The sequence below is a fragment of the Sphaerodactylus townsendi genome, linkage group LG03 (assembly GCF_021028975.2).
Source record: "Sphaerodactylus townsendi isolate TG3544 linkage group LG03, MPM_Stown_v2.3, whole genome shotgun sequence".
Lineage (NCBI taxonomy): Eukaryota > Metazoa > Chordata > Lepidosauria > Squamata > Sphaerodactylidae > Sphaerodactylus > Sphaerodactylus townsendi.
Genome location: NC_059427.1, coordinates 5,031,735 through 5,049,327, shown reverse-complemented (window position 1 = coordinate 5,049,327; position 17,593 = coordinate 5,031,735). Strand labels below are relative to the sequence as shown.

The 17,593-nt window shown below is 45.1% G+C and overlaps 3 protein-coding genes and 1 long non-coding RNA gene across 18 annotated transcripts in view; 3 read left to right on the top strand and 1 right to left on the bottom strand.

Moving 5' to 3' along the window:
* The window catches only part of LOC125428587 (zinc finger protein 883-like), a 1,608,225-nt gene that overhangs the window by 549,682 nt on the left and 1,040,950 nt on the right, over positions 1 to 17,593 (top strand). The gene's annotated exons all lie outside the window — the stretch shown is intronic.
* The window catches only part of LOC125428534 (zinc finger protein 345-like), a 770,962-nt gene that overhangs the window by 426,742 nt on the left and 326,627 nt on the right, over positions 1 to 17,593 (bottom strand). The gene's annotated exons all lie outside the window — the stretch shown is intronic.
* LOC125428719 (zinc finger protein 883-like) lies at positions 2,663 to 9,931 on the top strand. The gene is made up of 3 exons (XM_048489297.1): positions 2,663 to 2,782; positions 5,497 to 5,625; positions 8,098 to 9,931. Exons 2-3 carry the CDS (start codon positions 5,508 to 5,510, stop codon positions 9,597 to 9,599), a joined length of 1,620 nt encoding a protein of 539 aa, XP_048345254.1. The 5' UTR covers positions 2,663 to 2,782; positions 5,497 to 5,507; the 3' UTR covers positions 9,600 to 9,931.
* LOC125428944 lies at positions 14,028 to 16,944 on the top strand. The gene is made up of 3 exons (XR_007243913.1): positions 14,028 to 14,136; positions 16,527 to 16,655; positions 16,867 to 16,944. It is a non-coding gene; the product is annotated as an uncharacterized LOC125428944 (long non-coding RNA).

The window sequence follows — 17,593 nt, the reverse complement described above, 5'->3', positions numbered from 1 at the left end:
ATAATGAAAGGAGGAGGCTGGACATCTAAAGGGGAGAGTTGATTTTTATTCTATTTGTACAAATGTATACCCCATCTCACGCCCGCATCTCTCGGCAGCTTGCACAGGTTAAAAGCAATAAAAAACCAAAATAAAGCATCATAAAATAAAATACTTAAAATAAAAATATCCTTAAGATAACCCCCTAGACCAGCAGCCGGGGAGGCTAACCAAACACTTTGGTGAAGAGAGGTTATGCTGGAAATGTGGGGAAATGGGGGCAGGAACCAGAGAACTAGGGCATCTGGGGAGGGGCTTTGGGACAGAAGAGTGCAGGGAGCCACAGTGAGAGGAAGAGAGAGAGAATAAGGGCCAAATTAGATGTTATGGCCCATGGATGCCTACACCATTTGTGTAGCATTTGGCTACTTAAAAATGACATGAGTGTTGTGTATTGAACTATTGAGGTTTCCGTAGTTGTGGGGGTTACACCAGTTGAGAGCATGATGTTTAAGTGAGTGTATGCATAGTTTTGCCCTCTCTGCCTAATGTATTACTGTGGAAGCCATCCCTGTAAATAAACCTTGTTTTTTACCTTGCTGCTTGCCTGATGATTGAACCAGGAGGACCTCTCATGGCTGTTTCGGCAATTGAAAATACACAGGTAGTGGGGAATGAGATTGCCTGGTCCTGACGCACATAGGACTGGCCCTCACAGCCTCTTAAAATTGATGTGTTCAGTTCTAAAGGCTGCTGATGGACCTGTGCATACTATCATATCTAGTTTGGCCCCAAGAGAAACTGGGAAGTTAGATTGTAACTACTTGCAGAGGCGTAGCTAGGGAAAATGGTGCCCGGTGCAAAATCTGAGTCCCCTCCCCCAATGGGCAGCCGCTGTGATGCTGGAATCCACCCCCAAACATCATCACTTTCAATGGTGTTTAAACTAGGGACCCCAGATTCTCCTTTTAAATCCACCTTAAAAGGAGAATCTGGGGTCCCCAGTTAAAACAACATTGAAAGTGATGCTGTTTTGGGGTGGATTATCCCCCACCCTGAAACAGCATTGCTTTCAATGTTTAAACTGGGGACCTCAGATTCTCCCTTTAAATCCATGCCGAAGGGCGGTGGGATTTAAAAGGAGAATCTGGTGAAATTTTGGGGGGTTGCCTGCTGTCAGGGGTGCAATTGTTAAGCTAGCAGCACCAAACTTTCAGGGTATCTTTAGGAGACTTTCCTAATGATACCACCCAGGTTTGGTGAGGTTTGGTTCAGGGAGTCCAAAGCTATGGACCCTCAAAGGTGTATCCTATTAGCTCCCATTGGAAACAATGGGGGATGGGGCACCCCCTTTGGTAGTCCATAACTTTGGACCCCCTGAACCAAACCTCACCAAATCTGGGTGGAATCATCTGGAGAGTCTCCCAAAAAATCCCTGAAATTGTAGTGTTTCTAGCCTAAAAACTGCGCCCCATGCAGGTCGAAAACTGAAAAAACACTAAAAATACAAAAAACACACACAGGAACCTGAATTATTTTGCTGGTGCCCCCCAGGTGTGCACCTGATACAACGCACACCCCCAGTCCCCTGGTATCTATGCCTCTGCCATCTTGAATAGTGCATGCTGACTACTTCATGGTAGAGTTGGGTTTAGATGAAAAAACCTGACCAGAAGTTCATGGCAGGAGATCTCTAGGTAACTGCCGACCTTGCCCGCCAATGCTCACCTGGTTGAAAGGCAGGAATTGGGTCCAACAGGGTGTGTATGATCAACCTGGGGAGAAAAATCCAAAAGAAAAGTGAAGTGCTCCTAATCAACCTTAAGTATAAATTCTCATTTGCACAGTTCCTGGAGGATTCCTAGGAGCCACCCCGTGAAGTGACAAATAGATGGATAGCTTTAGGAATCACAAGAATTCTATGGTTAGATTATCACAGAATTTATCATGATTTCAGTAAGATTACTATATGATAATATTACCATTATAGGAAGATACCATAGGCTCATTCCGCACACTAGGACATGGGACTTTCAAGCTGCTTTCAGGACTCTCAGTTTTAAAAGTGCGGAATGGCAAAAACAGTTGGGAAAGCAGCTAGTAAGTGTAGAGCTCTACAGCAGTTTGAGTTTGAGTGGGTGGTGATTTCTGGAGAAATACCTACTGTCACTTCTGTGCAGTTCTTGAAATCACCAGGAACTCTACCGTAAAAATTTCCTGTAAGGAGATGTGGCTTTACTTTTCTTTCTTATTTTTTTCTCCCAGGACTCTGCCCCACCCTCACCTCTCTTGCTGGTTGCCAGACACCATCTGCCAGGTCTCATCCTGATCCTCTTGATTTCTCGATGTTCCCATTAGGTTAATTCCTGGAAGCAGCGATTATTTGTTAGTTTTCTCCTACAATGAGTATTTATTTACATTAATGATAGTCTGCCCTGGTTGATGAGACTGATCTAAACAGTGCAGTCAGATATCATAAGGTAGCCAATGAACAATGCAATATGAGGAGAACTGTAGAACATTGGAACAATGTGACCAACAAACGAAAACGCTATAAACTATTCAGAAAGTGGATACAAGGTAAAGCCGGTATACCTGCATTGCGCAACAAAATTACTCGGGCTGCCGGATCTCAAGTTTTGAGACTCTCTCCAAGGGTTAAGGAGACTGAGCTGCAGTCCTAGACAGGCATTCAGGGGGAGAAGGGGGGGAATTAAGCTGCAAAAAATCATTTATTCTGAATCAGTTCCAGTGCAGGCCAAGGCAGCCTCTGATAGATGCTTCAGAAGCTGGGAGGGAGCTGGTGAGTTCAAAGGGGGCTTGGGAGAGAGAAAGGGATGAATTGGGAGGGGGGAGTTACAGGGGGGACCCAAGGGAGAGAGAACGGAGAGCAGCAAAGGCAGACTGCTCTGTAACTGAGGAGGAGGAGAAAGGAAGGGGTCTCAACCCCCACCCCCTCCTCTGGTTTCCATTTGCTCATTCCCTGAAGGTTGTTCCACTGCAGTCTCTTGGAAGCTGGAAGCTGGGTGGGCGGCCAGACTCCAGGAAGGGGCAAGACACCCCTGCCTGTGGGAAAGAGGTAGAAAGAAAGGAGCGATTCCTCCCCACCCTTAAGGAGGTGTGTTCACTGAGAGCAATCCCATCCAGAACAAGGAGACTCTGAGATCCTCTTTTCCTGAAAGATCATCCACACCCACCCTTTTCTAAACATAGATCTTGGTGAAGACATCTGCTGAACTGGACTGCTCTCTTACTCTGTTGTGGTGTTTGGGTTTCATCTTTAAGAAATACATCTTTTTTGCATTTGCAGTGGCTCTCTAATGACCACTACGTCGTCAGGACCATGCCTGTCAATGCCTTGATGTCTTGCTGTGTGTGATTTGCAAATGTAGCAGCAGTGGCGTAGGAGGTTAAGAGCTCGTGTATCTAATCTGGAGGAACCAGGTTTGATTCCCCGCTCTGCCACCTGAGCTGTGGAGGCTTATCTGGGGAATTCAGATTAGCCTGTGCACTCCCACACACGCCAGCTGGGTGACCTTGGGCTAGTCACAGCTTCTCGGAGCTCTCTCAGCCCCACCTACCTCACAGGGTGTTTGTTGTGAGGGGGGGAGGGCAAGGAGATTGTAAGCCCCTTTGAGTCTCCTGCAGGAGAGAAAGGGGGGGATATAAATCCAAACTCTTCCTCTTCTTCTCTTTCCTTCCTGGCAATCTCCTGGCACCAGTCCACCTTCAGAGAAGTGTGAATGGTTCCCAGGTTCTTTGAAACTGTGTAGTGTAATTGTAGTAGAAGCTGTAGTGGATATTTGGTGTGGGGCGAAACGGGGGTGGTGGGGGCTAAAGGATATAAGTCCTGGATCTGAGCTCTCTAGCTCAGATCCTGCTTTGCATTGTAACTTTTCGTATTACCTGGAATAAACTGCTTTTGGGCTTTCCTACGGTCTCTGTTATTTCCACATTCGAGAGTCTGACATACATAACATTTCCCCTATCTGATGGAACAGTACCCCCCAACCCCACCCAAACCCAACAGTACCGCCCAATCCCACCCAACATTTCCCCTATCTGATGGAAGAGTACCATCCAACCCCACCCAAACTCTTCTTCCTCAAAACATATCCCACCACACAATCACTTTACACATTGCCATGAAGAGAAACACATCTTACCGTGACATGCCTCTGAAGATGCCAGCCATAGATGCAGGCGAAATGTTAGGAGCAAAAACCACCAGACCACGACAGCCAGTTGATTCTGGCCTTAAAAGCCTTCTGTGACACAATGCCTAAGTTAGCTCTTTATTTATTTTAAACATTTATTACTCTCCCTTGTCGAACTCAAGGCGGCTTGCAATAGCAATAAAAGGGTTACAGAAAACACAATAAAAAGTAATATCAATAATACAAAAGTTACAAAAACAGATAAAGATTCACCCTTTAAAAACTCCAGTTAGGACTGCCAATAAATTAAAAAAAACAAAATCAGTCAAATGTAGTCCTAAATAAAACTGTCTTCCATTGGGGAAGGCACTCCAAAACTGGGGAGCACACCTGAAAGACCCAACAACAACAAAACCTTTATCAGGCATAAATAGAGTAAATATACAAAGAGAAATAAAAATGAATTTAAAATCAGATACAGAGCGAACACGAGATAGAAATTGATATCACTAAGGTAAGTCATGCATCTTAAGCACTCGCATTAAGAAAATTGCAGTTCTTCCAGTGTCCTTGTGATGGCCATAGTATAGCAATTGTATACCAACTTTAAATTACAAAGGTTCTTTGGGTTGGAGTCAAACTCAAGGGCAGGAATGGTACATCTTAATGTTGAGTATTGGGGGCAAATCAAAAGAATATGTACAAGAGTTTCAGGCGTTTTCAAACGATATGGACAAAGTCTATCAAGAGTTGGAATGTTCTGTAATCAGCCATAGACCAAAGCGGTGGGGAAAGAACCATCTCTTGTAACCTTTAATCCCAAGTCTGAAGGCCAGGGTGGAAGGCGACACAAAGAAAGGCTTATGATGGTGAACACAGTGCATGGACAGGACTTTATGGGGACAATTGGATCTTTAAGTACCCAGCCCTCAAGCAGTATAAGGTTTTATAGGGTGCCCGCAATCCATGTGCGAGTCATGGCAGCTTCACAGAGGTTTCAAGTCAGGAGACATTCAGAGGTGGTTTGCAGTAGCAACCTTGGACTTCCTGGGTGGCCTCCCATCCAAGTACTAACTAGGGCTTGCTTTGCTTACCTTCCAACTCTGATGGAATCAGGCTAGCCTAGGGCATACAGGTCAGGGTATTGAAAACCAATGCCTTGCCTTAATTTTCTGCTGCAACCCCATAGTAGATACCTCCAGAAAATTCCTTCTCAGAAGGAATTGGATGATATTAGCATATTTTCTCACCATTGACCTCTATCTCTCCCTCTGTTCTGCTTCTCTTTGGCAATACCTGCTTTTGTGGAAACTGGGACTGAAGTTTTGGGGGTTGCTAAAGTCTTTGCTGTCTCCTATAGGTGAAAAGACCATGACAGACATCAAAGAGGAAAACTTCCCACCTGAGGGCCCTGAACCTAGAGAAATTCTTGCGGTTTCTCCAGAAAGACTGCCCCAAGATGTTTTCTTCCAAACTATGGCTGCCGAAAGTGAGTATTTTTCAAGATAACTGGATGAGGCTATGCAGCAGTGTTGACCAAACTGGCTTAACGTAAGAGCCACATGGAATAAACTTGATATGTTTGGGAGCTGCAAGACATGAACAAATATTGCGTACACATTGTGATCATTACATACACATTTTGTTACAACAACAAGAAAAGGAAGTATTGTGATCAAAGACCATTAGGAAAAGTTACAAAAAAATAGAATTAAATTTCAATACAATAAAATATGGTAGGCTATAAAAACGTGCTGCTACTAAAAAAAAAGGCTATAAAAATGTGCTACTACTATTACTGCCTTAATCTGGGAGGAAATATTATTCTCCCTGCCCACATCAAAGAAGTGTCCTGGATTGCTTTCTGTCTCAGAAGAAGACCAACATGGCAAATGCAAAGATTAGGTTTCATTGCATGCTTTGATTTAGGAGAAGTGAAGAAGAAGAAGAGGATTTTGTGAGAGGATTACATGCTTAGATTTGTTTGGGAAATGTTCTGCTCTGTGTGTGTGTGTGGGGGGGGTGTTTTGTGAGTGGTCTCCATGCTTAGATTAGGGTGTGGGAAATGTTTTGCTGCAGGTGGAGGTGTTTTGTGAGAAGCACTTGAACACATGTGGGAAATAGAAAGCTCAGCTGAAGCAGCTTACCTAGTTCTCCTCTCCTCCACTATATCCTCACAACAGACCTGTGAGGTAGGCTTGGCGACAAGCATGTGACAGGCCCAAAATTACTCAGTGATCTTGCCTATAGTGGAAGTGCCTGCTCTCCGGTGTATGCATCTTCCCTGTTTGCAGAACATTGCCATAATGGGAGGAATGTGGGAGTGACTTTCCCTCCTGCCTCCTAGAGATAGATGCTTTATCTCCCTTGGGCCTTGGAGCTGCTTCAAATTAAGAGTCAATAATGTTAGTAAGTGCCTTGCAATGTCAGCATTAAAATTCAATGTGTGCAACTACTGTGAAAAACATGGCTTGAAATTTGTCGTGGTCCCCTCCCTCCCTCCCTCCTGGCACTGTGCTGTTTCCAATGCTGGGGGGCAATTGTGTGTGTTGGATATAACACCATAAAACTTTTTCACAGCAGCAATAAAACATTTTGTAAGCATTTTGAAAACATCAAACATTTTAATTTCTGCTGAATGGCATGAACTATTGCTGTGTTCAGATTTGTGAGTTGGGGCATGTTCTATAAGGTGATATTGACTTTGAAATGACCTGGTGCAAAAGATGGGCAGATATATGGAGGAGAAGTTGATCTTTGGCTACCAATCTTGATCCTCCTTGATCTGAGATTGCAAATGCCTTAGCAGACCAGGTGCTTGGGAGCAGAGGCAACAGAAGGCCATTGCTTTCACAACCTGCCTGTGAGCTCCCAAAGGCACCTGGTGGGCCACTGCGAGTAGCAGAGTGCTGGGTGGACTCTGGTCTGATCCAGCAGGCTTGTTCTTATGTTGTTATGTTCTTATCTGGCACTGGGCAGCACATCCGATGCATGGGGGAAAACACCAGCGTCCAGAGCAACAAGATAGTGGGAGCCATCTGGGCGCTGGCCTCTGGATTAACCCCTCATGCTTCCAGGGGGTGTGGCCACCAGCAGCCCCCGCCTGGGCATGTGGTTCACAGCTTACTATACCCCCAGGCCTCTTATGGAGGCTCCCACCAAATGGGGAGGACTGGCATGCAGGCTCCTCCTCCCCTGAACAGATCTGTCCCCATGCACAACCCACCAGGCTGTGACAGATGAAATGCAAATAACAGCAATCACCATAAGCAGAACCCCACTGAGGCCCACGAAGGTGGGCGGGCAGGAGAATCTGTCAGCACAGGATGGCCCGGCCTGCCCATATAAGGCTGCAGCCTCATCTCCTCCATGCATGTTACTCGCTCACGCTGGCAGCTGGGCAGCCCAGCCAGGTTATATGTAATAGTTGGGCTGGATGGCAGTGCTGAGCCTGCCCCTCTCCCTGCCCCAGCGGCCAAGATAAATCTCAGCTGCTCTTTCTCTGGGGCAACTAGTTACATGGCAGGAAGCTGGTAGTGGGGTTAGATTTCATCGCTCAAGGAATAGGAAGTTGTGTCTGCAGGAAATGGGTGCACCAGAATCCAGGGCAGAGCTGGGAGTGGCGAGACCAATATTTGAGGGTTGAGCAGGACTGTTTGTGACCAAATAGAGGACAGATTGCCTCATATGAAAGCATCTTCTCATCATAGAAAGGATTTCTCATTAGTGATCATTTCAGGTAGCTGGTATTCTTTTTTAGATTAGCTGTTACTGTCATTCAGTTAGTGGTCTTAATGGTGGCAGGAATGTCTCCCCACTATGTTTTAAATGTGTATCCTGACAGACACAACTTTTGCATTCTGTTATTCTCCATAGGAGTTGAATTGCTTCATGTCAGACATTTTCTGATTTGATGTTCAGCTTCTTTGAATTCACTTCAGGATTCTCTTTATTGCAACAGGCAACGTTTGGAACACACAGAGTGAAAATGAAATGCATCAAGTATTGAAGGAAAGCGATACAAATGCAGAAGTTAAAGAGAACATTGAGAATCATGATATCCCACAAAGCAAGAAGGAAAGTCAAGTGGGTGAAAGAAGAAGTAATTCTGTTGGTTGTCACAGTGGTAATTACCATGAAACAATTCAGGAAGGAAAGAAAAGGATTGAATGCTCTACCTGCGGGAAAACCTTTGCTAGTATATCAACCCTTAAAGTGCATTGGAATATCCACACAGGGGAAAAACCATATGACTGCTTGCAGTGTGGAAAGAGATTCAGTCAAAGCTCAGCTCTTATTGTACATCAAAGAACCCACACGGGAGAGAAACGGTACAAATGTTTTGAATGTGGAAAGAATTTTGCATACAGCACCTATCTCATTGTGCATCAAAGAATCCACACAGGAGAGAAACCATATAAATGTCTGCAATGTGAAAAGAGCTTTTGTATGAAGTCAAGTCTTAATATGCATCAAAGAACTCACACAGGGGAGAAACCCTGTAAATGTTTTGAGTGTGGAAAACGGTTTCTGGAACGATCAGGTCTCATTAGACATCAAAGAATTCACAGAAGGGAGTGGCCATGTCAGTCCCTCAAGTCTGGAAAGGGCTTCAGAAGGAGTGCAAACTTCATTGTACATCATGGAAACCACATGGGTGAGAAACCATATAAATGTTTAGAATGTGGAAAGTGCTTCATGCACAGAACAAACCTCACTAGGCATCAACGCATCCATACAAGTGAAAAACCATATAAATGTTTAGAATGTGGAAAAAGCTTTATGCAGAGCACAAACCTCATTGGACATCAAAGAACCCACACAGGCGAGAAACCATACACCTGCTTGGAATGTGGAAAAAGTTTTATGCAGAGTAAAAATCTTATTATGCATCAAAGAACCCACACAGGTGAAAAACCATATAAATGTTCAGAATGTGGCAAGAGCTTTAGTCAAAACTCAAGCCTTACCACCCATCAAAGAATTCACACAGGGGAGAAAATATATGGATGTTCAGAATGTGGGAAGAGGTTTACACGAAATGCAAATCTAATTAAACATCAAATATTCCACACAGGAGAAAAACCATATAAATGCTTGGAATGTGGAAGGTGCTTCAGCCTAAACAAAAGGCTTACTAACCATCAAAGAATCCACAAAGAGGTGAAACCCTTTAAATGCCTAGATTGTGGGAAAAGCTTCTGTCACAATAGAAGTCTTAAGAGACATAAAGATGTTCAGACGGGGCAATGTAAAAAGGGCTTTAGTCAGACACAAATCAAGAAGAAACCATATCAGTGCCCCGAATGTCGAAGTTCCTTCAGTCACAACTCAAACCTTATTATACACCAACGAGTTCATACAGGAGAGAAGCCATTTAGGTGCCAGGAATGTGGATTTTGTTTTAGTCAATATTCAAACCTTACAAGACATGCAGTTATTCACACTCGGGAAAAGCAATAGAAAAATTCTGACTGGGGGGAAATCTCTTATCTGTAAATTAAGAATAAATATGGTATTAACTCAGGTGAGCTGTCTAGACCAAGACCCCAACAACAGTCCCTCTAAGGCTTTTGTACCACTGCATGGAAGCTTGCTGAACCACCAGAGAGAGCTCCCCCTGCCAGGCTGCCACCCAACCTGCGCAACACCAATACGGTGCCTGTGCAGCTGCAGTCCCTTCTGCCCTCCCCTCTGGGCAGAGGCGTAGCTAGGGAAAATGAAGCCCAGTGCAAAATCTAAGTTTTGTGCCCCACACCCATGGGCAGCCGCTGTGATGCTGGAATCCACCCCCAAACAGCATCACTTTCAATGGTGTTTAAACTAGGGAACCCAGATTCTCCTTTTAAACCCACCTTAAAGGGAAAATCTGGGGTCCCCAGTTAAAACAACATTGAAACTGATGCTGCTTTGGGGAGGATTATCCCCCACCCTGAAACAGCATCGCTTTCAATGTTTAAACTGGGAACCTCACATTCTCCCTTTTAAATCCATGCCAAAGGGGGGGGGGATTTAAAAAGAGAATCTGGGGAAATTTGGGGGGGTGCCTGCTGTCAGGGGTGCAATTGTTAAGCTAGCAGCACCAAACTTTCAGGGTATCTTTAGGAGATTTTCCTGATGATACCACCCAGGTTTGGTGAAGTTTGGTTCAGGGGGTCCAAAGATATGGACGCTCAAAAGTGTCGCCCCTGTCTTCTATTAGCTCCCATTGGAAACAATGGGGGATGGGGGCACCCCCTTTGAGAGTCCATAACTTTGAACCCCTGAACCAAACCTCACCAAACCTGGGTGATAGCAGCAGGAGAGTCTCCCGAAACACCCCTGAAATTTTGGTGCTGCTAGCCTAAAAACTCCGCCTCCCCTACAGGCCAAACAACATTAAAACAACACTAAAACAACACTGAAAAATACAACAAACCCACAAACAGGGGGCAGAGCTTTGGACATAGGTTTTTTTTTAACCCAGGAAACCCCCTCCCCTTACCTACATCTCTTCTTTCTTTTTAATAATTTTCCTATTTTTGAAGTTTTCCCCTTCCTAATGTTTGCTTCCAAGTATGCTAACTGCACTATATTAGGCTGGTTCCGCATGGGCCAAAAACAGCGGTGTGAAAATGGTGTGAAAATGGTGTAAAAGGGTTTAAAGCAGTGTAAAAGGGTTTATACCGTTTTCACACCATTTTCACACCACTGTTTTTGGCCCATGCAGAACCAGCCCTAGTCTACCGGTACTTATTTGAAAATGTTCCCAATCTGAGAATTATTCTACTATTGATTTTACCTGTTTTTTTACCTGTTACCTGATTTTACCTGTTACACATATCTGAAGATGAAATAAAGGAATTGTTTAAATCAAACTAAGGTTTCCATTCATATTTATTTATTGAACTTCATCTATACCCCAACTTTCACCCCCAAGGAGAGCCATTCTATTCTCACAATGACAACCCTGTGAGGTAGGTTAGGCTGAGAGTGTGTGACTGGTCCAAGGTCACCCAGAAAGCTTCCATGGCAGAGTGGGGATTTGAACCTGGTTCTCCCAGATCCTAGCCCATCATTCTAACAGCTACACCATGCAGACTGTTATATTCTCCATTTTAATTTTCCTTTAAAAAATCTTTCCTACATACAGAAAACGTTTTTGATCTATTTGTTTATGTCAAATAGAAAAACTCTGTGGTGTAGAGCCAGCATGGTGTACTGCTTAAGAGCAGTGGACTCTGATTTGGAGAACTGGATTTGATTCCCCACTCCTCCACACGAGCAGTGGACTCTTATCTGGTGAACTGGATTTGTTTCCCCATTCCTACACATGAAGCCTGCTGGGTGACCTTGAGCCAATCACAGTTCTCTCTGAACTTCCTCAGCCCCACCTACCTCACAAGCTGTCTATTGCAGGGAGTGGAAGGGAAGGAGTTTTTAAGCTGCTTTGAGACTCCTTATGGTTGAGTAAAGCAGGGTATAACTCTTCTTTTTCTTCTCTATCTTGGTCTTTTCCCTGATATGCTAGCTTTCTACTAGTAGTGATTTTTAGTACATTCTAGTGTACAGAATATCAGAAACTGCCCTGAGTCTGAAGGGCGGTATAAAAGTCTAAAAAAATAAATAAACTGGTAGCCAGAAGCACATGTTCTGCTGTGTATGTATAGAGCAGCTCCAAGCTAGAGATGTTCCCAAACCATACCCCTTGAGACCAATTGGAGCTGTTCACACAAGCACAATTCCTGGTGCTTCTTTACCCTTTAGAAGTGCTAATAACTGGTGAGTCTGCTCCTGTTTCCTCAGTCCTTCCTCTGTTCTCAGAGGGTGGTGGAGTCTCCTTTGAAGGTTTTTAAGCAGGGAAATAAGATACAAAGAATATGTATATACTGCTAGTTAAAATCAATAATTTAAAACTGCTGGTAGGTATAAGAGCTAATCACATGCTGCTGTGAATAAAACTCTCTTCTGGGATCAAACCTGTGACCATCTGCATGCAAAGCTGAGGCTCTTTCACTGAACCACACAACTTCTTTCCTAGCATGAGAAGAAGTCGGTGCTGGATGGGCTTCAGAAAGGATCAGAGTTCTCGCAGCTGTGGGTTTGTGGGGAAAGAGCTCAAAGGGATGCAGGTGAGTGGATAAACACAGACATTAGTGTGTTGCAGCAAAAAAAGTCACACTTCAGGAACTAACAAAATCCAATACAGGGAAAGGGGAAGGTTCTTCCAAGGCTGGAAGCCACCAGGGAAATGACCCCACCTCTCATGACCACTAATCTGACCTCTGAATGTGGAGGAACACCAAAGAGGGTCTGGGATGGTGGACAAAGTGTCTTGGCAGGACCAAATGGGAATAAACACTTATTGAAACAGCGAGCTCCCGAGCTATATGTGGTATTAAACTGCTCTTTAATTAATTGTTTCTGATGCAACCCCACAGCACATGAATCTGCCTTGTCCTGAATAGACCATTGGCTCATCAAGGTCAGTATTGCATACTCAAACTGGCCGCAGCAGCCCAGGGCTTGCATAAAGTTCTTTCACATCACTTACTACCAGTTCTCAAAATGACCCTGTCCAATTTTATTTTCCTCAACCTAGGATTTTTTTTGAAAATCACTAAACCCTGTCTCTCTTCCCAAAGTGGACCCAGAGTCACTCACCCAGGCTGCCAACCTCCCAATGCTGCCTGGAGATTTCCTGGAATTACAACTGACTACAGAGATTAGTCCCCCTGGAGCAAATGGCTGATTGGAGGAGGACCCCAATGGCATTATACCCTACTTAGACCCTTCCCCTCCCCAAATTCCACCCGCCCCAGGTTCTACCCCCAAATCTACAGGAATGAGCTAGCTTCAGGGATGCCAGACTCTCAGACATTATTTCCCCTGAATGCTTTGAAGGGTGAGCTCTATGGCATCGTACCCTGCTAAGGACCCTTCCTCTCCAGGCTCCACCCCCAAATTTTCCAGACAGAGCTGGCAGCCCTATCTGGAGTAAATAGATGCTTTGAAGTGTGGACTCTAGGACATCGTGCTCCACAGAGGTCTTGTCCTCCCCAGCCTCCATCTCTAAATCTCTAGGAGTTTCCAATTAGCAATCGTACTCCCCATCTCTACTGGTGCATACCTTAGGCCTCTTCTGCACATGCAGAATAATGCACATTCAATCTACTTTCATAATTTATTGTCGAAGGCTTTCACGGCCGGATTCAACTGGTTGTGGTGGGTTTTCTGGGCTGTGTGGCCGTGGTCTGGTAGATCTTGTTCCTAAGTGATATTTATGATAATTATGTTTTAATGATTTTATGTACACTGTTTGTGTTGTTCACCGCCCAGAGCCCTTTGGGGATGGGGCGGTATATCAAGTCGAAAAAATAAAAAAAAATTAATAACGTTTCGCCTGCATCTGTGGCTGGCATCTTCAGAGGTGAAACAAAGAGAAAAGTCTGTTGCACACTGTATCAGTGTCACACAGTGTCACCCAGTGTGAAACAGACTTCTCTCTGTGTTACACCTCTGAAGATGCCAGCCACAGATGCAGGCGAAACGTTAGGAACAAGATCTACCAGACCACGGCCGCACAGCCCGGAAAACCCACCACAACCAGTACTTTCACAATTGTTTGAAAGTGGATTTTGCTATTCCGCCCAGTAAAATCCACCTTCAAAATGCATTGGAAGTGAATTGAAAATGTATTCTCCTGCACGTGCAAAAGAGGTCTTAGTAACCATAACCACCCATTAAGTCTCCATGACAGCGTGAGGGTTTAAACCCAGTCTCCCATAACTAACCACATCGCCAGGCTAACGGATGAAAGTTATTCCAGCCTAAACGCTTGCTTCACTATATGCATGAAATGCAATGCATGCAAGGGTTAAGGAGACCGAGTTTCATTCCTAGACTGGCATGGGGAGGGGGTGTAGGGGGGATTTGCTGCAAAAAGTCCTTTATTCTGATTCTCTTCCAGTCCAGGCCAAGGCAGCCTCTGACTGATGCTCCAGAGACTGGGAGGCATCTGGTGAGTTCAAAGGGGCTTGGGAGGGAGAAAGGGGTGATTTCTGTGGGTGGGTTGCAAGACCTCCAGCGGAGAGAAAAGACTGGCAGCTGCTGAACTACAAGAGGAGAAGTCTTGCTTCCCACCCCCCACCCCCCCCACCCCCCCCCCACCCCCCACTGGCGTCAAACCCCTTTCACTGTCTCTCATTGGGTCTTTTTCCCAACAGATGTGTTCTACACATCCTCTTCTTGTAGCTGAAGGCAGAAGAAGGGTGGTGGTGGTGGTGGTGGTGGTGGTGGTCAGAGGAGATAACATCCACAGTGGGGGGAGGGTATCCAGCGTGGTGTAATGGTCAAAAGCAGTTGGATTCTACTCTGGAGAACCGGGTTTGATTCCTCACTCCTCCACTTGAGTGGCAGACTCTTATTTGGTGAACTGGATTTGTTTCCCCCTTCCTACATTCCTGCTGGGTGACCTTGGGCTCACTGCTCCAAACTCTCCCAGCCCCACCTACCTCACAAGGTGTCTGTTGTGGGGAGAGGAGGGGAAAGAATCTTGGAAGCCACCTTGAGTCTCCTTACTGGAGAAAAGGGTGGGACATAAATCCAAACTCCTTCTCCTCCTCCTCCTCCTCCTCCTCCTCCTCCTCTCTTCTTCTTCTTTAGCAGAAAAAATCTGGTAAAGACTGTGTGTTGCAGGCGGAGCAGGCTGAGGGGTGTGCACGAGTGAGCTGCTCCAGGGACTCAAATGATAGGTTTTAACATTAGGTTTTAAGTAATAGCTTTTAAATTATCCATGTGTGCACAGAGACATGTGTAATATTGGTTTGAGCTTTGTGAATTGTTCCCCATGTGGAGGCCAGGATGGGATCCGGGATCCCAGTGATAATAGGGTGGGGTAGATGTAGTGGTAGGGGCAGGCCACATGATAGACAGAGAGTGAGATGTGGTAAAGCTTGCTCTCTGTCTAACCCGAGCCCTATCCTGCAGCATGTGAGTGGCAGGATGGGGCTTAATAACCCTACTCTGTTGCTGGTGTTGATAAATGCCAGGTCCATCAATAATAAAACCACTGTTCTCTGGGATTCTCTGGAGGAACAGCAGGTAACCTTGGCATGTGTCACTGAGACCCGGGTGAGGGAAGGGGAAACTGTTGCCCTCAATGAGCTCACACACACCCCTCCAAGGCTTTGTGGCAATCCACCAACCCCGGACACAGGGCAGGTGTGTGTGTGTGTGAAGTGGCGATACTCACCTGGGTATTCAACCCCCTTTCAAGCAACCCCTGTCCTGCCGATCACCAGTGTAGAGTATTTAGGCTTCCACTGGGACTCAGAGGAGAGACTGGCTGTCTTGTTGGTCTACTGGTCGCCTAGCACACCAACTGATCGCCTAGCACACCAACTGATCGCCTAGCACACACTGGTCACCTAGCACACCAACTGGTTGCCTAGCACACTACTGGTTGCCTAGCACACAGCGTGCCACAGCTCCTGGAGGTTGTGTCAAAGTGGGCATTGAGGTTTCCCAAACTTATAGTGTTGGAGGACTTCAATGCCCATGTAGACTTGACCTCATCTTCAGTGGCCACAGATCTAGTGTCATCCATGGCGATGCTAGGTCAATCCCTTATGAACATCATCAAGGAGGCTCCACTCTGGATTTGATCTTTGGGGCAGGTGTGGATGTGGTTCTATCCTATAGATAGAGTGCCATGGTCTGATTTCTTCGCTCCTAAGGTCAGGATTTAAATCACTATTCCCCCCCACCCCCCAGCATAGGCAATGGGCATATCTGGGCCCGCCCACAGAGATTTATGGACCCCATTGAGTTCCAGAACATCCTGTGGAAGTCTCCACCTGCTGGCGACTCTCTCAAAGAGCTGAGAGGGAGCTGGGAAACCAAGCTCCCTGAAATGATCGAGATTGCATTGGGGCAGGTTACCTGAAGGAATACCTCCTCCCATAGAAACCTGCCCATTTACTAAGATCATCTGGGGAGGGCTATCTCTTCTTTTTTTGTATTTTATTGTACAGTTTTTGATTCTTTTGTTATTGGATCACTATATTGTAATCTATATCCCTGGGGTGAAGGGGGAGAAAATGGCGCCTGGGGCAAAATGATAAAGAGAGTAATGCTTTATTTTGCAAAAAAACCCTCATTAACTCAAACAAATTCTTGGTCTGTTCTGCTGGGAAAACTCTAATCTGATAATATTTCATTGTGCTGCAAGAAATAAGTTTCTCTCCGTGAGTTGTGTGGGGTTTTTTTTAGCAGAATATGGTGCTGTATTCAGATAATGAGGCTTTAACGCTCCAGGCTCAGTAGGTCTCTAGAGTGGGTGTGAATAGAATTCTTCATCATGCTAGAATGACACTTGAGGGCTCTTATCATCTTCCATGTCTCCCAAAGGTGAATGAACCATGACAGATGTCAAAGAGAAGAACTTCCTACAAGAAAGCCTGGAGCCAAGAGAAATGCTTGTGGATTCTCCAGGAAGATTGCCCAAGGATATTTCCTTGCAAAATAGGGTTGATAAAAGTAAGTATAATCTCAATGTATTGTCAAAGGCTTTCACTGCTGGAATCAATTTGGCTGTTGTAGGTTTTCCAGACTCTGTGGCTGTGGTCTGGTAACTACTACCAGATCATGACCAAATAGCCCAGAAGACCCACAGCAGCCAGCTGAGTATCTCAATTTATAACTCCAGCAAATTAAGTCCTTTCAGTATCATTCCTTTGCTTCTTTACAGATTTCTTGAGGCAGATGGTCTCATGGCAGGAAGTGGATGGTGGGACTTCCTAGGTTAAAACTAATGCACTGGTCCAGGGTTATGCCAATAAAGGTTGTTGTTGATGCACTATTATGCCAATAAAGGTTCTTTATGATGTTGGTGGTCCAGGGGCACAATAGACAAACAGAGAGAGAGAGAGAGAGAGAGAGAGAGAGAGAGAGAGAGAGAGAGAATAATAGACTGCCAAAATTAGAGGGGCTGGCAGGATTGTTGCAGAAATGACTGGGGCAGAGCACAACTTCTGGACCCCCCCCCCACCCCCTCGAGAAGAAATAAAATCAACTAGTTTTCAGCTATAGATTGTGACAAGTCTTCCATCCTGAGCTGGAAAAAGAATTGATAGTTAGTGACTATCCCAAGGATGATATTGTTTAGTTCATAGCTTCATTTCTGTCAGAAGCATCTCCCGCTGAAGCTTTTGAAGGGCTATCCTGACAGATACATCTCTTGTGTTCTGTAATTCTCCTCAGAAGTTGAATTTTTAAAAATTGTGCTAATGTCAGAATTCTATTTATTTCAATAGGAGATATGTGGAATGTAGCAAAAGAGTGTGAAGAACCTGAAGTATGGGAGGAAAGTGATAAGTACCTAGAAATGAATGAGAACTTTGGAAATCATATCCCCAAAAAGCAGGAGAAAAAACAGATCAGTCAAGAAAATGGTAAATCCATCGCTTTTCAGAATG